We start from the raw sequence: 21,791 nt of genomic DNA, 5'->3' as shown, positions 1-21,791 counted from the left end.
TAGCCCTGAGGATTAGCAGTATCTACTGTGAATGTGACATATTTACACCAGGGTCAAAACACATTAGTAGAGCAACACTTGTACTTGAACCAGTGAGCAAATATTTAATTTCAGACTTCTGAGTTCAGTGTTGCTTTTTTTTTTGACAGCCCTGCTCACCTCTTAAGAACTAGAAAACATTAACTATAGTTTTTTGCTGTTCTTGTTTTTTTTGTGGGTTTTTTTAATTCTTCAGTTACCCCTATTTACTACTTTTATTGAAAGTCTTTCAGATTAAGAAACTCTGCATAAATTAGAAAGAAACCTTCAGAAAAGGCAGAGATGTTATATTTGTTATACAAACCTATTTTTATAGGTAAGGCGGACAGTCCTTGTGCCCTCACATTTCCCAGGGTGTTGTTCTTTGGAGGCCTGCTCCCATTTTGAAATAATGTCACAGATCTAAAAGGAAAGCAATACAAAATTGACTTTGTTATGTATTCCACTTTTAAAACTCCTTTGAATAGAAATTGTCTGCTAAAGTAATATCTTTTACCTCCTACATATCAGAAACATATATAGCTTGAATTTCTAAACTTACTGAAAGAGAACTTTCCTTGAATTTCTTAGGAGGAGCATTTAATAATTAACATTTTTGTTGTTTGTTTGTCCTGCAAGACATACACTACCTTTGGAAATAAGCCATAACATGCTTATATGGAAAGGCCACATACTTGATTTAGCAGCAGCCAATGAATGTGTAATTACACAGAGTGAGTTGTTATAAAATTAATCAAATGCCTTTGATTTCTGCCTTCTCTTTCTGCTGCATGCAGAACAGAAATTCTCTACTTATTTAATCTTTTACCTACTACATATCAGAAACATACATGGCTTGAATTTTGAAACTTCCTGAAAGGTAACTTTACATGCATTTCTTAGTTGGAACATTTAATAATTAATGTTATTGTTGTTTATCATACATAAAACAGTGCTAGATTTCTGGTAACTGCTATAAAATTTGTATGAAGTTTGTTATAAAGTACAGCAGCAGTGGTTCATGACAAGCTGTGTAGATAGGTAGGTGGAATGGAGGTCTTGGGGGCCTTCCTGAGCTTCATGTCACCATTCCTTCACAAAAGTAGCAATGTGACCAGCTTTTGAAGCTGCATTTACCAAGAAAATAAGTACATTTTTAACACATTTGCTTTCTATATAGTAATTGTTCTACTGGGGGAAGACAACTGATCATGGTGACCCAGTTTTATTTTGACACTAAGGCCGGGTTGTACCACACTTTGTAACTGAAGGGTGGAAAAGAGCTACTTGACAAAAGCACAGAAAAATTCATTATTTACTAGTTGCTAAAAAACTTGCAAAATATCTAATATTTTATTAGAGCATAGATTATGCTGCATTTTTCCAGTCTTTACTGCAAATGATTTAATTCTAGCAATAGAAGGAACTAAAATTCAGAACAGTGGTAAGTCAAACAGGAAATTTCCTTAATTAAGCACTAATTACTTTGTATTTAGACAAGGAGGAACCCTTTCTGTTTTTTCTTCGCCAGTGTGAATGACTCAAATATACATCTTTTGGGAGCTATACAAGAAATGTTAACTGAAATGTCTAAATGCATCTTGGACTCTAATTGCTTTTTAATTTTAAAGGGCTGTGACTAGTAACAGCTTACTTTTTCTTTTTAACCCAGCTGCTACTTCTATGAGTAATATCAGTCTCCCAGACAAAGCTTTTAAATATAGTTTACTGAATGAATTTCAGCAATTGAAAAAGTTAATATTTTTAAAAAATCTTTCCTTTTACATTATGAGGAGAAAAACCTAAAGACAGTTTTCGGCCTGAAAAATGTTTTCCTCTACATTGTCTGAAGGGTGGTCTGTAAAATGAAGTTTTTTATTTTTATATGCAGAACTCTAAATTAAAGAGTTTTGTTTACCTTGATGTTTCCTTGAAGACAGTGCTCTATATCCTTGCCAGAGGGATCATCAGAAAACAGTGCAAATCCTGACTCAGCTGGTTTCCTCATTCCTGTATCCTGGTTCAGGGTGTTCAGAAATTCGTCCACTGTGGTAGAGGCATCAAATCCAACAACCTAAAAAAGCCACCAAAATTTAATTTACTATCAAACCTACTAAAAAACTCCAACCTTCTCTCCATGCAAAAAAATCTAAGATATTGAAGAATATTACATCTAGAATAACGGTGGCAAAATAAGACCCAGTCGACTCCCTGTGAAAAATTTACTGTCATTGGAAATTAAAAAATCCCATGAAGGGTTTGGAAAAGATGAGAGATCTCCACATGGGAAGTCAATTTAGTGGAGTTCTCCAATCTAAAACTGATGAACTTCCCAGCAGATTATACCTTACTGTATTTTGTTTATGAAACCAAAGTCACTATCAAAAAGCTTCCAAATGTAGTATTTTTTGTTTTCTTTTCTTTCTTTGTTACTAGTTACTTTGCACTTGCTACAGTTGACTTTCTGTTACAGAAATTGTGCAACAGAAAGCAGACTAGTAATCTGAGCTTTACACCCTTGAAAAATTAAGAAAGCAAATTTCCAACAATTTCAATATGGTGGCAAAACAAATGAGATAAATGAATAATTTTTCTAATCATGTGCAGATGATGAAAGGAGGAGTATTTACTGGCAGATACACATTGGAAGATCCAAAATATTTTACAAATGTTGCTCTGTCAGTACTTCATAGGCCAGTAATACAACTCTGGCCTACAAAGGCTGAAGCCTTTTAAGTTTTATTTTCCCAAATTTGAATTTTTGTCTGTTGTTACCAGGATTAAAGTATTTTTAGCAAGAAATGACTTTTATACAAATACTAATTGCTGATGTTCACTTCTGTCTACTTTGAGGGTGTTTCCTGTATTTGTTCTGTTGAAGATGGCCCCTTACCTCTTTTTTTGTAAAGAGCTATCTTGAAAAAGGATCCTGGACTTCTATTTTGGCATTCTCAGGGGTTGAAATTAAAAAAAATAATCTGTTTTAGATCTGCTTTAGAGATGAGTACAAGAGTTTTCAATTCCACTGTAATTGATCATTTGCTCATCCCACTGAGGTTTAATCACAATTTTCATATCCCTTAAGTATACATTTTTGAGCAATAAATATCTAATGAACAGTTACCCCTTTTATTCTTCAGACTTCAATTTTGAACCCTCCCACTGAAATACGTGTTGTTTTCTGTTTTACTGGGCAAGCATCTGTTTTACTGGGCAAGCAGTAAGCAATTAAGAAACTTAGAGGAGAAAAAAAGTGGAGTTTTTCTGTGACCTGAAATGAGAAGTTTATTCAATAGACTTTTGATTTAACATAAAAACTTGTTTTCTGTCTAGGAATACTGTGAATTGTTAAAAAATTGTCAGCCAGCTCTCAACTGTTAGAAACACAGACCAGGATGTGAAGCAGTAATGCATGGAAGCCCATGGAAGGTTTCCTACAGGCTTTGACTGATGAAGTCCCAAAAGAGTTAAGAATAAAGCTGTGTTTGTTCTGTAACAAATACAGTTATCCTTCATGACTGAGAATGGGAGTTTCAGCTGTGCTTTCAGGCCTTCACTAAGATACTTTCAAAATGTCTGATGAAAGGAAGTGGTATTTAATACCTTTCCTGGTTCTCCCGTCTAATTAATTCATCTTTTGGTCAGGTTAAATAAGAAACAGAACTGCAGAATTTCTCACTCTTACGAGGTTTTAATTTTTTTTCTTTCTTTTAAAGATTTTTTCCCAAAACCTTTGCTCTTTGTTGACCAAACCTGATTCAATTACTTTGTGTCTACCATTGCTAGCATTGGCACAGGATGAAACTTGAACCATGTTTACCTTAAACCAATTTTGATATGGTACTTCATTAGCAAGGGGTTGGGAGGTTACATTTTGTGGTCTATCTGACATTACCTGATATATGCCGTTCATGAAATGAACTGGAATGCTGAAGGGCAATGAATGGTGGTATGGGTTTCTTAGAAGAGTGGAAAGAATTTCCATTCTGGAAGGTCTAGCTTCTCGGTCTCCATTCTGCTGTGTACGCTCTACACATCGCTGACAATATATTGCGTATTTCCCAAACTCAGTCCTGTGACAAAAAAAACAACAACACATAAGGCAATTCTTGGGGGCTGACAGAAAAGATAGTAAACTGTGAGTAAATCTCTCTGGGGGTGCCAAATGGAAGGAGGGCTCAGATTTCACTCTGCAAGATTTCCAACACATTTTTCCATGTGGAATTACGAAGAGGATTGGTGCACTGAGATGAACAGAATTGTGCCAAAGATGAACATGGCTCAGAGTGTTTTGTGTAACTGCCATATTTTGTTTATATGGTTTCGCAACATACAGTCAGAGTTCCACTGCAGAGTATTTTTCAAAACAAATATAACTTACACGTACTCCATTTTCATAGCATTGGAGCACGATTCTACTCACATGTATTTTAAAATATAGGTCAAAAGATCTGAAATATTGCATGAAAGATTGAAAATAAGATACTTCAGAAAGACTTTTCAACTAGCTGGGTAATAATATTCAGGCACACCTGGAATCTGCGTTCTTCTTTAAATGAAGTTTAAGAAGCCAAAGGAATGGGTGCTGTGGCAGAAAGAGTCCAACGCAGAGAGCCAAGAGCTGCAAGCCCTGGACAAAAGGAAGACATTCACTGTTTTAAACATCTTACAAAGTAAAGCTTCCTGCTGTCGCTGCTGGCCAGCAGTACAGCTTACTGTGCCAAGTTGAGTAACAGCTGTAAATAGGAATAAAAACAAAAAAAAAGAGAAAAAGCCAAGTAAATAAGTATATCACCTAATCGGAAGGCTATAATGCTATTTACTTGTGTACAGCAAGTTTCCTTCGGGGCTGGGAGTAAGAAAGCAGATCAGTTTGTATAAAAAGCAGTTAATACACATGATAAAACCACTAAGAAATGAGGAGAAGCCTCTTCAATTTTAATTCAGCTCTCCTATTAGACATGTTATGAAGCAACCCGTAAGATATTTTCCTCCTATCAAGTAACAGCTATTGAAAAAACAATTATTCATTTTTTTAATATATTTTCATTGCTCAATATATGTCCACAGGCTTTACTTAATACAGAGTGCACAGGCACAGATACTACCTTTCATCAAATACCTGGACTTCAATGGAGGATAGCATCGGCTGTTTCTGGAAGACACTGCAGTATAGGAGACTATACCTGAATTCAGGACTTGAAAAATTAGTGTGAGGCTGCAAACATTTCACTGAACATATTAAGTCCTAAAAGTTATGCCAGTGGATTATGAAAGCAACAACTTCTCTATCTGTATCAGAGGGAAGGCCTTGCCAGTGGTATGAAAGTACCAAAGAAGGATTATTGTTAGTTTAAATTCCATCAGTTATATTTAACTTCAATGTGTGCTAATGAACATGGATGTGCTGTATCGGTTACAGAAGCTCTGCAGATGTTTTGGTGATGCACACATACTGGCCATATCCCAGATGCGGGATGTTTCTAGGTAATAGGTAAGTCTGCTGTCATGGTCTGCTTTCTATGGCAAGATAAAAACTTATCCATTACAAAAGCCTTATTATGGTAATTTTCTTTCTCAGTTTCTGATCCATCTCCTAGTTTTGTAGGTAATGCAGCCTAATAAGCACTGCTGTTCCAGTTCTGTTAATTCTACACAGACTGCAAGTATTGGCTTTACTTTCCATTTCAGTTAATTTAATTGTTACATAATTGCCTACCAGTGAATAGCTGATAGTGGACAAAATGAAGGATTTTAAGTATATCTTTATAATGTAGCATGCAGAGTGCATGCAGAACCGCAAAAAGTGTCAGGTATCAGAAACCCTGAGCATATCTGAGATTCCACAACAAGACACTACAGCTTTTCTTCATGCTCATGCTATAGAGACATCTGTCATGTGGTTTAGCCCATCAAGCTTTCTGATGCAGCATCTCACTTGGGAAAGATGCAGTAGAAGATAATTAGGTTCCATACCTGATGTTTTACTCAACACTTAACTTGAAGATAGCCCATTGTACATCCAGCCTCTAGAAGCAGCACAGGCACAGATACCCTCTATCACCAGAAACACAAACTTTGGTGGAGGAAAGCATCAGCTTTGTTTCAGGAAGACACACCAGTAATAAGATGTTAGTTTATGTTTTTATCTGATTTTCAGCAAGAAGATGCTACAGAAGAGTGGATGCCCTTCACCATTTTAAACTGTCTGTGTAGTTCTTTCACGGCTGTTGAAACAAATACCATTAAAATAAAATCTGAGTTACCTGTATTGGTCCTGCCTGGTTTTGTGGATGTCGACGTCTAGTCTGTTTAATAAGCTGGCAACAGATCTCACTTTGAAGTTCAGGGTGTGTGAGACAGATCTGCAAAGCACTTTGGGCTAAAGATACATGGTAATCAATGGCAGGAGAGTCAACCGCAGCATTGATAAACAACTGGCAAGTCTAAAGAGAAAATAATAAGCAAGTGAGTTTGCCTAAGTATGTAATACATACATACATATATGTACATAATATACAAATATCTTGGATGTTCTGTGTAGTGGAAGTGTGCTGTAACTGACATCAAAACTGGTCAGTTTACCAGTAGACTAAGGAAACTCTGCTGGCCCTGCAAAAAGGGGTGAAAAGGGGCCAGAATGGATAAAAAGCTACACAGAGAGTCTTAATGTAAAAACACCTCTTAACAAACTTCATTGTATCTAATGGAGTGAGCTCTAGCAGGAGTTGCAACAGCTGTGGTGGTAGGCAAGTTTAAGGACCTGCTGAACATAGTTGGACGTCAACATAGGACTTGAAAATGCAAAGTGTGCAGCTCTCAGTGGCAGCCAGTGGAAAATGCTTGTGCAAGTAGTGAGCGGAATATGGCAGAATATACACAGATAAGAAAACTATAATTCACAGCCCTTTGCTTTACATCTTGACTTTCACTGGTATTCTTACTGTGGTTAAGTATAACCTTTCCTATCCCCAGTACTGTCTTAGGAAAGCCAGGTGTTAAGCATGTGCTGTGCTGTATTGGAAGAAAACTTACATACCACTCATTGCATTTACTCTATGTAATAGTTGATGAATTTTCAAAGTATATAAGCAAAATAGAAGAAATGGGTGGAAGTCAAATCTATTTCCAGTCTATCTGAAAATATATGGATGCACAGGAACTGATTTTTGTCAGCAATGTAAAAACATGACTTGCTCTGTTTCTAAATAAATTCCCTACCTGACTTGTAAACTGAATTATACAAAGTTTCAATAAAAGTTGTAGAAGTAATCTCTTACTTATTTATTTTAGGAAAGTGTCCATGATTTTCATCAGGTCTGAAATGTATCTCAGAAAGTGATTTCCAAATAAATATAAATTTATTTTTATCAGATAAGTGCATTCTGTTTTAAATTTTCATGCTGCAGGACTGCAGAAAACAAAATGGATGTACTTCTTCAATTAAAGTTCTTCAAACACTTCAGACAAGCCAGAAGTTTGCCTACAAGTGGCTGTGATTGAACATAAAGTGCTTGTCTTGAATTTCTTTCTGTATCTGAACCAGTACATCAAAATTCTCCAGATAGTTGATACTTCAGGGATTTTGGTCTTTAGACTTTTCTAAGTTTTGCAGAGAAAGTTCATTTATCTAAGACCCATGCTTTCTAACTTGTAATTTATTTCACAATGTACAGAAAAAGGAACAGCATGATTTTATTTTGTCTCTGAAATAGACTTTCTAAGTCTGGCTATTTGTTAACATTCATGAGTAGTTTACCTGGGTGAGAGCTGAAGAGAGGACAAAGGTTAATGGCATTGCAGCATGCTGCCTCTCATAGGTATTGACCACCTATCTGGCCTTAATGGTCTTAATGGCACACAAAAAATTCCCAAGAAACCACAGCACAGCAGTTACAAACCCTTATGTGTCTCTTAATCATATAGCCTTTTCACTACTACTTGGGAGATACACATGTATTTTCAAAGGTGTATGAAAATACTTACAGGTGGATTTACAAAACCATTGTGAAATACTTTCAGTAATTTTACTCTGTAATATTTTCTGTGTTTTTATTACTAGAATACCTAATTGGTCTTTTAAGAATAGCTACTTCTTACAAACACAAGATTTTCTTAAAATGAGCAGTAGAATCTCTGCCTTCTATCTCCATTTGAAATAATACATCACTTGATGAAACTAGAAACTTTCGCTTTGCTTTTTCTTCAGATTTTTAAGAATGTCTTCTAGCTGATTTAAATATATCTACAACAGAACTTTGACCTACCATTCTTCCTGACAACTAACTGAAAAAACAGTATTTCAGATACAGTTCTCTGAAAACAGAAGCACTCTGTTAGGTTCTCTGGGGCTTATGAACTTCATGATAAAATTATTATCATCCATGATGGCTGTGGATTTTCCTACTAATATACACTTCATCAGTAACCTCAGTAGAAAGGCCATAACCTGCTAAACCTAAACTGCTCCCTCACACCTAAAAGTGATCTCTTTACATTAGAAGTGACTCTTTTTGGTGATACCTGTAGGGACATTCTCCTACTGTCCAGTAGTTTACCTCTGCTAAAGATAAAACTTCTCTTTTCATTTTCCTTATCTGTTGTAAGCCAACTAATAGCCATTCTTTAGCTAAGAGTTAAAAGTAGTCAGTTAATATAAAAAAGGCATCTGCTATGGTTTTACCTTAAATAATTTAATTGCTTCAGTTTGCAAGGCTTCTGATGGCAATGTTGTAAGAGGGGAAGCAATTCCTTCTTTGCTGTGACAAAGGGTAGGGTGTCTCCAAATCTGAGAAGCTGAATAGATAAAATATGTAGGTTTTGCAATTAATTCAGTTAATAAGTACATTCAGTAAATAAATATTAGAAGATAAGTACATTGAAACAAAAACAAACTTACTGGTATCGCCTTCCATATTCAGTAATTTGCAAATAAGTTGTTCAAACTCAGATCCAACACTTACACTGGTACTTCCAGCTGCAACTGTCAGATGATAAAGCCACGTGTCCTGAAGTAGAAAAACACACAGCAGCTCACTCATTCCATGCTGAAAGGAGCTGCTTCATCAGCATGTTGCTTTCAACTTGAAACACTGCCATATGCTCCAGTTGAAGCCTAAAGGAGTCTGCCTTTGTTTGAATACACCTGTATTTATGGACTCTGTGTTAAAAATACTAAACATGGCAGATTGGACAGGGCTCTCTTCAGAAGTCTTCTACCCTCAGAAATCATGGCTAATTATCAGGACATTCTTCCTTTCCACTTCAGAAAGCTAATGTGTCTTAATCACTGTCAGATCCCAGTAACATGGGGATAAGACCAGAAAGCAAAAGGTCTACCAGATTACTTGAGAACAATAGAGCAATAATTATTAAAATGGTTTTAGTCATATTTCTCATTTCTCCTTCACTTCAGCAGGGTAGTCTTCCCTACTGTTAATCTTTCCAGTGAAAATGGGTAACAGCATCCCAAAACCTCTCAGAAAGGTCTGCTACAACTCTGCTTACAAGTTAGTTTGATGTAAGCGAAGTTCTCCAATTACAGAATATGTGATATTCTGCTCCATCTCCTTATGTAGGCTAGACTGCTTATTTTCATCTGTTTTAGAAAGGATTACCAACAACAGCACTGGTTTGCAGGTAAATTCTGTTAATAAAGCAGGACCTTATCCTTGCTTATTATATCAAACTCTAAGCCAGATGGCTTGTCTGTTCCCCTCCTCCTCCTTTTGAAGAAGTATTCATACCACAGCACCATAGTCAGAACGTGTTACTGAAACTCAAGAAAAAAGTCCTTTTATTACCTTCTCATGTTTGGATCCTATAAGAAGATAAGTGGGTCCTTGATCTTTGGGGTGGATAACAACGGTGTAATGTGTTGATAATAAACTGCGACCACTAGCCTCATAATCTTCATCAGAATCACATGATCTATCAACTTCTTCAACCTTCGCCTCAAAAAGCTTGATTTGACCAAGAGGAAACTAAAAGTAAATATCAGAAGTGGTGAGAGAGCAAATACTTGCTTGGGTGCACACTCCTTTTATATTTCTGATTCTACAAATAGAAAGAAAAACACGAACTACCATCAATACTCAGTTATATTTATTCATTTTCATTCCGGCCAAGGAATGTCAGATAAGCCACCTGCTGCAGAGAGCAGAAGGAGAATATGTGCCAAAGACCGAAAGTGAGATTAAAAAAAAAATAAATCTTTTCTAGGTCTGCTTCTTTATCTAGTTAAGGCAATTAAGGTCTGTTAGGGTGAGAGAAGTAATTCTTCAAAGTTTCCTGATCTGGTTCCAAGCAAAAATTCCCTGGGCCAAGCCTAGAACTTTAATTATAATCTTGTTATTTCAGAGGGAAGTACTGTAGTATTGACATAGCTATTTTGTTCATGTATAAATTCAAAAGGTACATTATTTCTGTGGTAAACCTTCTCATTTGGTTTCATTCTCCAGTGTGATAGATCACAGTGCTTGAGTGTTAAATTGCATATGTAATTGCGATCATTTTAGCAGGAATTATTTTATAAGAAATTGCATTAAAAACGAAATTGTCACAGAAGTAATTTATAGTCATCAACAGGAAGCCACAATGAACACATATAGAGCACTCCATCTTCACAGCTGGGTGACAGGACTGACAACAACAGTTCTTACTGGCTGTTTTATACCAAGTTCTGTTCTTTCCCACAGCACCACTGCTCTTTGTAACACACCAGGATGTTTGAAAGAGTGTTGTTTAATGGTGTTGAGAAGAGGCCTTGGCTACTGTTGCTGTGGTGTTTGTGATATCTAGCAATGATATCTAGAATCAGCATTCTGCTGAATCACTAAGCAGAATGTTTCTTTCTTTCTTTCCCTTCTGTAAAAGGACAGTTGGGCACTACAGAAACTACCATCTTATTTGTGCCACATTCAAGTGTAAGCCTGAAGTAAGTTGACTTGAAATATCGCCACCAGTGAAAAGCAGACGAGGCTTCTGAAGAATGCTGTTTCAAAATGGAAAATACGATACTGGAGAGTAGCTGGCAAGTTTCACTCCATCTAAGATGGGTTTCATGAATAGGGATTTGATAAAGTTCCAATAATTTTGAGAAAAACATGACATAGTGGTGGCTCTTCATTCCAGTGCTCTGACTAGTAATAATTAAAGTTGCATGTGGTGATTTTTATTTTCTGTGGTGCTTATGAAGTATTGAACCTTTTGAACATGGTAGGATTCTGAGAATGAAGAGATGCTGTTTCACATAGAAACAGTCAAGACTGATTTATTCACAAATATTAATTAAAACACAGTTGAGTGATTTTTTAAATGTGAATTCCATTTTGAAAGGAGATCACTTAAATGGACTTGTTTACTGTATTAACCACTGCTGATATTGTGTAATTTGTTTCTGCACAGACACATTCAGCTACAGCAAACATGCTTTTAATTAGCAAAATGTTGAACATTGGAAATGAACTAGCTCTGGAGAACTTCTCATACAAATTCGGCTTACAAAAGCTAAATTCTTACTCTATTACAAGCTAGCAAATTAGTTTCAATTTTGTTTTCAAAGGGCAGCAAAACTTCTACCAAATGTGCGTGAAATATTCACAAGAATCCAGCAAAATTCTTAGATACTTTGAAAGGGCATGCTAAAATCTCCAAATCTTCAATGGTAAAAATGTGTCATTTCATGGACTCTAAATGCAGAGGTTTCTTCATAGGAGAATATGAAAATTAATTTTAATGTTTCTGTAAGATGAGCTAGAGATTAATACTCTTGTCATTTGATTCCCCAGCCCTGTATGCCACTTTTTTGAACTGTTGGTTATAATGGCTCAGTGGATTGCTACCATTTTGTAAAGTGTCAGCATTTTTTTTTGTCGAGTTAGGTAGTAAGGGCAGGAATCAAATATTCACAACCTCAGAGGTGTTAACAAGAATTCTTGTAGTCTTGTTCCTGACTCACCTCCACTAAAAAAGATGTTTCTTGACAACAAAATTGCCTTGGGAGCAAAAGGACAGGTGAAAATATGACTTTGTGTCCTTCGTTCTTTCTCTGTAGGTAAATATGACTGGAAATATTAGGACCAACAATATTCAAAGAGTGGGCAGGGAACTAAAGGTCAGGGCCAATGCTCTTCCATAGCTTCTTGTGCAGGATATGGGATGTTGGGAGGTTAACTCAAAGCTGAATGGATCCCATTTCTTCCTTTTCTTCCTCAAACAGTATTTTCTCTAGGTTTTAGAAGTAATTTTCTTATCCCTTTATTTTGCCATCCTCCTACTCCATTTCTGTCCACCTCATCAACTGTAGGCAGTGAGCTCCTCTTCTATAATCTTGATGGGGAATGGGAACAGATCCCCTCCACAGACACGCATCTGCAAAGCAGCAAACTGCATCCTGCTGTGTGGTTTTTTTGGCCTTTCTTGCAGCACTGTGGAGGTGCACGGGCATAGCAGTGAACAGGATTTGGAAGTCAATTGAGGGATAAAAAAAATATTTAATTTCTTGAAACTTGCATTCACTGCTCACTGCACATTTGCATTAGAAAGGGTCAGCCTCCAGTAATAAATGACAGCCACATATTTTACGGTGAGTCTCATGCCTGTCAGAAAGGGAAACCTGAACTGTCAGCAAATCAGTGTCCCCCTTCAGCTAGGCATACAAAGATGCACACTATATATCATATCCCACAGGAGAAGGAGACCAATGGGCATGCCCTGGATTACTCTCTGTTAGATAGGAACCTTCCAAGTTGACAGTCTATCAAGTCTAAATGTTTGGTAATCAAGATTAAATGGGCATTTACTACCCAGGCCAATTGTACCTTAGTAAAGCTGTAACTTACTGTTTAAAGTCTACTTCGGTATAGTTATCTTCCATTCACTGAGGAAACAGCTAAGGGACCTACCTTGTCTTCTTGATTTCGGAAATAATACAGAATTTTTCCAACTAGGGTACACCAAACTCTTTTGGAATATCCATGTTTCACCTAAAATTACAGAACATTAAGATAAAGCACAGCCAGAGAAATACACACTACATTTCACCATCTTTAAACTTTGGTGATGTTGGGAATAAATGCCTAGGTTAAAATTCCTTTCCACATTACTAGACAGTTTAAAATGATTAAAACTGCATAAGTCTATTAAAGACATAAGAATTAAAGCATTAGATGCTTGTCTAAAGCCTAGTAAGGCCAGTGTGAATTTTTCACTTTGCTTTGGATCAGGCCTAAATTAGCGGGAGCTAAGGAAGTGAAAGAATTAAATAAGAAAAATTCCTTTTATAAAGTATTCTTATTATCTTGAAATAATCTGTCTCAGTGAGCAATACAGAAAAAAAAAGCATTCCACTGAAATAAGGTAGGTCAATTAGATACTGAAACATAAGCTCATCTAGGATATCACTGAAGTGCAAATGAAGAACTAAACACAGAAACTAAGAAATTAGAAAGACAAAACCCACATCAAATTAAAAAAAGAAAAATATTGCCCAAAGTAGGTGAGTTGGTAGTCCTTCTGGATTATTCATATTGGAAAGTACTGGGAAAGCAAATACATATCTGTTTTGCTTGTATTTATTTTATTGTAGGGCTGTTTTCATCCAGGTATTCCTACGAAAAACGGAGTAAAGCAGATAGAGGGATGACAAGTGTTCCTACCTTTGTAAGTAATCCCTTCATGGTTGGCTTGATTTCGGGCTGTATGAAGAGTGGGCTGGCAGCCTGTATTTTAAGAACATTCTGTAGTACTTTGATCCACTCTTCTAAGATGTTGGGAGAATCTGCAGTCAGGTAGTATGTTCTTTTTTCTGTCGTCAGCTATGCAGTAACAGAAAAGTCCTGAGCTTTAAGAACATTATACATTTGACCCTGCAGTCGGGGGCGAGGTGGGTGGGGTGTGGTTTGTAACATTTACCACCCCAATGTAGTTTTACAGCTCTGGGGGGACCTATTTCCTGAAAGCAATTTTCATTAATGAAACATTCCATGTTAAGGCAGAGCAGACAGACCCCTTCTAAGGCTTTATCTGTAAAGTTCTAGGACAGCAGAGATGAAAAACTCTATTTTATCTCCTTTCAGAAAAATTCTCAAAACAATAATGGTGGGCCCCATGATTAATCTATTTTTTATCTCATATGTGATGATCTGACCTTTGTAGCAATGCAAATGAGACTACATGTAGGCCTTTCCATAGTCTCTATAACTGAGAAGGTTCTTTGGTTTCAAACAAAGGACACTGATAAATTCCAAGTCCACACTTGGATTTCAAGTGCAATAGGGACTGCAAAAAGTGGTTGGTTTTGGAGATAGAGGAAATAAATACCCACTGAAACACAGATGAGAAAAGCAGGCACCTGAATTGTTTGTTTTCCATCACCCCTTTCAATGAGGCTAGATGCATTCAACTCAATTTGACCTTGAGGTTTTCGAATGACATCACTCTGTATGGAAAGCATGGAAAAATATTTTAAATCTACCAACAAATAGCAATAAATAATTACAGAACTAATTTAAACATTAATCTTGATAAATACTTCCTAGTTAGACATTGAGTACTTTGTACACCTCTTAAGGAACTGAGTCCTGATCAGGAATGCATTTATTTTCCTTCTAGCAGCCCTAGATGCTCAGCAAAAACAATCTAATATTAAATAGCAAATAAGTTACATGTACTTACTGGAGATTTGTAGTACAGTAATTCACCTCCTTTAAGCACAAACCATCGTCGTTTCCAGGTCTTTATTTTACCACCCATTTTTAACAAATATCCAGATTTTTCCAAAGGTTCCTATTATTTGTAAGTCGGATAAAAAGTAGTTAGGTACACATTTATACCTATGCCCCTCAGAGTTATGTATAAATAGACACCCACACAGATATTTTAGTAATGACTTAAAAGCATGCTAAATAATAATTACACTATTTGATGAAACTTGTAGTCCAATGACAAAGTTTTTACAAGCATAAGTTAAGACAAATGCCATGCATGTGGGATAACTAATTAATATCCCTACCTACAGTTTCAGAACATGAAAGACAGTAAGTTATTTGCCCAGAACTACACAAGAGAATGAAGAATATGATGACTCCTTGTTTTACTTTCAAATTATTTATATTAAACAAGGAACAAAATGAATGCAACGTAAATATATAGTTTCTCCCAACTTCAGGGCCTAACCTACACCAGATATAAAGGACTGTTGATTCAGAGCTCTGCACAGAGATACTTTTTGTGTGTACACCAGTAGAACAGAGTTCACAGATTTGCTCTGTGAAGAAAGCTTAACATAAATTCTCTTAATCACCAGGCAGTCTATCCACTTGCATGTCAAGACACTAACTACTAATACAGGCCACAAAAAACCAGATCAGTACCCCGTAAGATTTGGTAGCAGTCTTTGAACATAAATATACACAAAGCACCATAGGTACACTTCTTCACAGAACTTCAGAACTCACATTTTTTCCATTATCACTAGATGAGGAAGAGGTCTTAGGAAGTTTCTGCTCTGGCTCTGAACAGTCTGTATCTACTGAATACGCATCTGGAGGAATAGCATAGTCACTTTCTGACGTCACAGAAGACAGAGACACCCCTGAGTTAAAAGAAAGGTAATTTTTTCTTAGTTTTTATTACATTAGAAACAAGTGAGATTTAAATGGATATGCAGGAAGAATATCTGAGCAGGATCTGTAGGCAAACACAATTAACAACATAAATCCATCAGGAATCAAGCATTTGTAAAATACCATAGTATCAAACTATTAGCACAGTGCTAATACACGAATCCCATTTTCTTCATAAATAGGGTTTAAGCCACTTGTGAATAAAACAACAAATCAATGTCTTCTATACATTATCACCTGTTGTTATATTACAACGCCTTTTTTAAGGAGGGAGTAAGTGCTATGCATCATACTCTCTCTAGAAAATAAATACAGGATCTTTCATTAAACTAAGCAACTTTCCCCCTCCCCTTTCTATCTTTTGCTCTAGTATCTGGATTTCTCAAGCAACTGGTTGTGTACTAAGCAGCTGCGCTCAAGACCTGCTATATGTTGACCCTGTAGGTGACTGCCTTAATTTTGCAATTAGTATGAATTTTTATACTGAGGTTTTCTAAAAATCTAAATTCCATATTTCCAGGTTTTTTTTAAGTTTATTAGCTTTGATCCTGAACAAAATGCACTCAATTCTAGTGAATTAACAGTAAAAATTCAAACTCCTCCCTTATTCATCACAGAAATAATTATTTTCAAACATGTGAGCATGTCCTTTTTAAAGGACATTTTACTTTCTGATTAATGTTCTTCACTGAAAGGTTACTCTCCAAGACTGAAATGAATTTGCCTTGTTTCCCTTGTTTAATTAATTTTCAAACTCATTTGCCAATTTTATTTAAAAAAAAACCCAACTCTTTTTGTTTATTGCTTTGGTAAGCCACCTGGGCTTTTCGAGTGGGTTTATCTCTTCTCATATAGGATCTTTAATAACAAATATGCAACGAGCTAATTATGCTCCTACTGAAATTTGTGACTGCCTAAATTTTTAAACAATGTGATCTCAACACAGAGAGTACATATGTGATTTGTGGTTAAGAAAGGTTTCCATGCTTACAACAATGCAAGGGTTATTTTCTGAGAAGCTCCAACAAAGGGCATAGTTCCATTTTATAGATATGGATATAAATTGTGGGTGAAACCAGCTATTAAATTGGCTAATTTACCTTTCCTGATGTGCAAGCATGTAACATGAGATGTGTCTGCAGACACAGCACTGATTTTTGCTCAGCAGGATGGATCTGTTGGGAAGCAGGAACTAGGGGTCCTTTTCACGCTAATGTAGCAAAACTGTAACTACATCAATGCAGACAGACTCAACACCACATGTGGCTGGCACTGGAAAATTCCTGGTGGACCAGTGACTATCTACTTGTGCAAGTGTGACTGAGTAGAGCCCCAGCTGAGATTTTAACATGTTTAACGGAAACAACTGAATAATGTTAATGTTTCCAAAGCATATAATGAAGGATCTTAACACTTGGCCTCACTAGGATCTTGGATCACAGTCTCCCTTGTTTCCTCATATAAAAATGAATGAAGGCCTTTATTGCATGAGATGGTATCAAATACTGTCTTGAGGGAACTTTTCAACTTGCTTTCTGATCACGTTAAACTGCTGCTTCGTTTTATGAACTCAAATATATGTAGGGTTTTTTCTGATGGCAATTACTTTTTTCTAGGCCATTTTTACCTACCTACAGTTAACAGTCAAGTTAACTCTGTCCTTGGCAGGACAGAATAAGGATAGAATGGAGCTTCTTGCTTTAAACGTACAGGTCACTTCTCCCCCATGACAACAGCCAGCTACTAGCTTAATACCTTCAAAAGCAAGGTGTTAACAGTCTTTTCTCCTGCTTGAATAACAGATGCAGGCTTTGATAGCTGAGGTAAAAGCCTAGATTTAGTATGTCCATGCTGCTTAAGGAAGAAATCCATTCATAAGAAGAAATCCGTTCATAAGAAGATAATGTAAACTGCACATTTCCCCAGAGTTCCCAGCAGTTACTCATTGCTACAGGTTCTGCCCACCTCGTTTCATAGCCCGAGGACTACCTGGACCACTTCTGCTTCGAGAATCAGACTCAGAAGTCCTTGAGCTGGACCGAGAACTGTCTTCTTCCTCAGACCCTGATGACTCATCTATAAATGGGCTGTTGCTTATTTGAGTTGCTTTCTGCAGAAATGAACACAACATTCTTTGATGAAGTGTATCAGTCATTTCCTTCTTACTGTAGCAGAACTCTGCTGGCTTCTTACCATTCAAAGCTGTTCTCGGTTTGTGAGTTTTGGCACACAAATATCAACATAAAACTGAATTCCCTCTGCCCTCTGTATCCTCAACCCACCCCCACACTTTAAAACAGAAACTTGAGGTAGCTCAAAGCATGAGTCTTTCCGAATCACAAAAGGCTGCCAGAAAACAAACAATGTTGTGATTAGTTACTGCTGGCTATCTGACTATAAGCTGCTTTGGCACTGACACAAAGACATTTCTACACACATACACACACACACACACTTTTAATTATGGCATTAAACATGTGGCTCTGTTTAATAATTAACAAGCCTTTGGAAAAATCAGCAAGGAACCTAAGAAGAACTGATGGGTTAGTAACATTTTACAAGCAGCAACAATTTTTTTCACAGCTATTTAACAGTGCCATTACTTCTGGGGTTCTGTAATCTCTAAACATCATCTTCTGACATATTTGGCATAGTAGCATCAAATGTGAAACAGCAAGTTCCTGGATGTGAAGCCTAATTGTATTTAAAAATTTCCTTTAAACAGTAATACAGTTACCCCTTTCAAAGTGGTGTAGACAGGAGTGGTCATGTTCTTATATATCAGAGATGTATATAATCCAGATATGGAGTATGAAGTTAGTGAAACAGCACCTAAAAAAGCAATATATTGTATAAATCACTTTCCTAATTTACCCCTCAATTAACCAAATTCTTACATAATTTTTTTGCATTGCATAACTGCTATAAAAAAGCAAACTAACTCCTGAACTGTTTTGTATGTGAGATTTATAGCTTTTTGAAATTTACAGTTGTTTTAAGGAGTATAAATAAATTTTAGTCATGACAACTAACACTTTTCAGATTGAAAGTATTATCTCTTACTTTAGTACCTGCTATAGATTCTTCAAATTGAATTGAAAAGAAAACTGGAGCGAATTAAGTACAAATCTGGGACAAAGTCAAAAGGCAAGGTAATAGACAACCTTGGAAAGATAACCAGTGATCTTCTAGGTTTTAAATAGCAAATAACTAAATACTCAGAGAAGTATCTCAGAGAAAGATGGGACATTTGGTCCTTGCTTACCAATCACTGTAAGAAGAAAATTTTTGTTCATGAGACAATAAACAGCTAAACCACTTACCTTTGTTCAGAGATTCCATGGTAAAAGCTTCAGACATCCTCAAACCAGATTTGGCTACAGCATAAATTCTGCTTTCCTATACAAGCAGAACAGATTCAATGGTAGATATTCGAAGCACAACAATTACTCATCCTCTGTTTAGCCTCCACATAGCTTCCTAGTCTTTGTGTTAGTACAAACGTAATAAAATGCTTGATAAAATGGTGTCATCAGTAGCAGCCAAAGAATGCATCCTTGTTTTAACTGCCATAAACACCACGACCATGGTCTGTTTCAACCTTCCTTCACGCAGATACCTTCTTTTTAAAAATATTATTATCAGGGGCCACAGAAGTGATGGTGAGAATTTTTTTTAATGGAAGACTGTATATTAAGAATATATAAAAGCCATTATGGAGGCAACTTTTCAACAGTTTTGTGTTAAAAGGCCACAAAAAGAAAACCTAAAATGAAAAAATATCCACTAAAATTTATACATAGAAAAGCTGATACATTACTGCATTATTCATCTCTGAATCATTAATAAATCTCTGCCTGTGGAAGTGAAGAATTAGTGAGTCTAGACACAGTTAATTTTGGCTTTTGTATAACAAATATTAATATCTATTTTAACTCCCTGATTGATGGCTTTCAAATTTTACTTGGAAAAGTTATCAGTAACTTCTGTAGTCTGTAGTTGTCTTCTGCCAACTTAATTGTCTAGATTGTATGTGGTACAATGTTTAAAGGAAAGGCATTGACACCTGCACTCTTGGGTTCTATTGGTGTTTAAAAAATGCAGTCACAAACCTCATTTGATAGACTCAAAAGGGGATATGTAACTTAGATGTGACATGAAAAAAGGTCTTATCTAAAAAACAGTGACTATGTTTTCCAACAGCAGGAATGCTGTGCTTCAAACCAAAGCTGCTTCTGAGGTTGTCCTCTTAGTTTGAATTAAGGTAACTCTCTGTCTTGTCATCAGAGAATGAGAAAGATAGAAGCAACAAAAATCATAGAAGAGAAGTGTGAAAATGAGTTATTTTCACCAGTAGGAAAAAAACATGTAATTACACTTACCCAGGAAGGAAATCGATGTAATGGAGGGGTTGGAGGTTTGTTGCTAGCACTCTTTTTTGTGGTATCACAAGGTTCCTGGGCTTCGGCATTTTCTGCTTCAGTGCAGTCATAGGTAAACACTCCATCACAGCCAATCTCCATTTTCTCTAAAATATCAGTATCTTCTCCATCCACCAGATCAATGTCTGTTTCCTGAGGTCTCCATGGACGTATCATGCTTATGGCATTTCTATTTCTACCAAACATCCTGTCAGAACTCAGCTGGGGCTGGCTTAGATGTTTCTTTGCTAAAGCTGAATTTATACTAAACACATTAGGAGTCCGTAACTTTGGAGGTGGCAAATTTGAAGGAGAATCTGATGGTGTTGTGCATTGAGAATCTGCAGAAGTTGCTAGAATTGGGTGCTTGTGTGCCAGAGCAGGGGTTAAAATTGGACTTGGAGTATTTGCTTCACTGGATGAGGATGAATAATCTAGCCTCTGAGATTGAAATTTCTTATTCAGTTCATCTGAAGAACTATCTTGGTCCTTCTTTTTACTTGTGAAGTCAGAGTTGCACTTTCCACCTGGATTGATCTGGCCTTTTCTCTGGGACTCTTGCTGCCAGGAGTACAACTTCTTGAGCTGAGTCTTCTGAACACCAAAACTCTCTTCTTCAAATAGAGAACTACTGTCATCAGATGCTGTCAAATACATTTCACTCCCCATTCTACTGTACCTTGCGTTCTCTTCAGATGTGTGGCTTGAGAGAGTCGATGTGCACCTGGATTTCAGTCCTTTATTTTCTCCTCCATCTTCATCTGAGCTCCAGTCACTCCCTGTAGTGCAGGAGTTCTTCGACATGTCGCTGTCTATATCTTTAGATGAACAGCTCATTCTCACATTTTTGTTCTGCTCCGATCCAGAGGAGCTTTGTTGCAATGACTTCTGACCTGTATTGCTCTCACGTGTAGGACCAGCAAAGGCCGTTTCCAGGATATCCTTCTCTAGAGGAGAAATACAATCAACATGAGAAAATTACTTTAGCAAACTTGACTGCTAAAGGATTTTGTCACCATGTCTGCAAATAGTAAGTAGGTAATAATTTCAAATGAGTAAGCATATTTAAGCTTTTTTAATATTGTAAGTAATAAAACTTAAGAAAATTATTATAATCTTTCGAGTGCAACTGAAATTGCAACGATGTTTGCAAAAAAAAACCCTGTAGCAGACATTACTCAAAGTTCTAGCCAAACTAAAAACACCAATAAATGTAAAGATGAGCAGAGTGAAACCATATTTTAAAGTAAACCAGGTATGTACAAAACCAATAAAAAACCCCAAACCAAAGAAAAAAAAAAAGCTTAAGAGGGCATATCAATCTAGCTGATTTATTAAACCTAAGGAAAATTAGTTTATTAAAGCTCGTCAGAAAAAATTTACATTAACAAATCAGGTATTCTGAGAATTTCTACAGTGTTTATACACAGAAATGTCTTCTGCAAGCTGTAACGGTATTCCCAGTGGTGAATGCTTAAGATACACAAGAGAGGCCTATGAATAATGCTTAGACACTGTATGAAAAATAGCTTTCCCTATGCAGTTCATTTTTACCTGGCTTTGCTACAGAGATCTATAGCTTGCAGTGTGTCAGTGAGGCCTATATGCTCCCCTTGAGTTAAAACAGATGAAAGAATTCAGGCTTTTCTACAGACACTTGGGAAAGTCAATGTTAAATAGCTGTGTGAAGTTAAAGTGGATTGGACCAGTCATAATTTAGCTCACA

The 21,791-nt window shown here is 36.5% G+C and overlaps 1 protein-coding gene across 3 annotated transcripts in view; it reads right to left on the bottom strand.

Annotated features, from left to right (window-relative positions):
* PLEKHH2 (pleckstrin homology, MyTH4 and FERM domain containing H2) overlaps positions 1–21,791 on the bottom strand; it is a 55,741-nt gene that overhangs the window by 7,792 nt on the left and 26,158 nt on the right. For all 3 annotated transcript variants that reach the window (XM_051615089.1, XM_051615090.1, XM_051615091.1), the window contains 17 exons: positions 20,027–21,012; positions 18,968–19,043; positions 18,382–18,476; positions 17,610–17,754; positions 15,477–15,613; positions 14,695–14,805; positions 14,372–14,458; positions 13,677–13,835; positions 12,924–13,004; positions 9,822–10,001; positions 8,918–9,026; positions 8,702–8,814; positions 6,285–6,464; positions 4,551–4,648; positions 3,914–4,091; positions 1,937–2,092; positions 344–441 (listed from right to left, as the gene is read on the bottom strand). In XM_051615089.1, the coding sequence (XP_051471049.1) occupies positions 344–441; positions 1,937–2,092; positions 3,914–4,091; positions 4,551–4,648; positions 6,285–6,464; positions 8,702–8,814; positions 8,918–9,026; positions 9,822–10,001; positions 12,924–13,004; positions 13,677–13,835; positions 14,372–14,458; positions 14,695–14,805; positions 15,477–15,613; positions 17,610–17,754; positions 18,382–18,476; positions 18,968–19,043; positions 20,027–21,012 (2,989 nt within the window). The remainder of the gene's footprint in view (positions 1–343; positions 442–1,936; positions 2,093–3,913; positions 4,092–4,550; positions 4,649–6,284; positions 6,465–8,701; positions 8,815–8,917; positions 9,027–9,821; positions 10,002–12,923; positions 13,005–13,676; positions 13,836–14,371; positions 14,459–14,694; positions 14,806–15,476; positions 15,614–17,609; positions 17,755–18,381; positions 18,477–18,967; positions 19,044–20,026; positions 21,013–21,791) is intronic.

This window comes from Apus apus, chromosome 3, assembly GCF_020740795.1.
Source record: "Apus apus isolate bApuApu2 chromosome 3, bApuApu2.pri.cur, whole genome shotgun sequence".
In the NCBI taxonomy this organism is placed as follows: Eukaryota; Metazoa; Chordata; class Aves; order Apodiformes; family Apodidae; genus Apus; species Apus apus.
The sequence above is the reverse complement of the archived record's forward strand: the minus strand, read 5'-3'. Positions and strand labels throughout refer to the sequence as shown.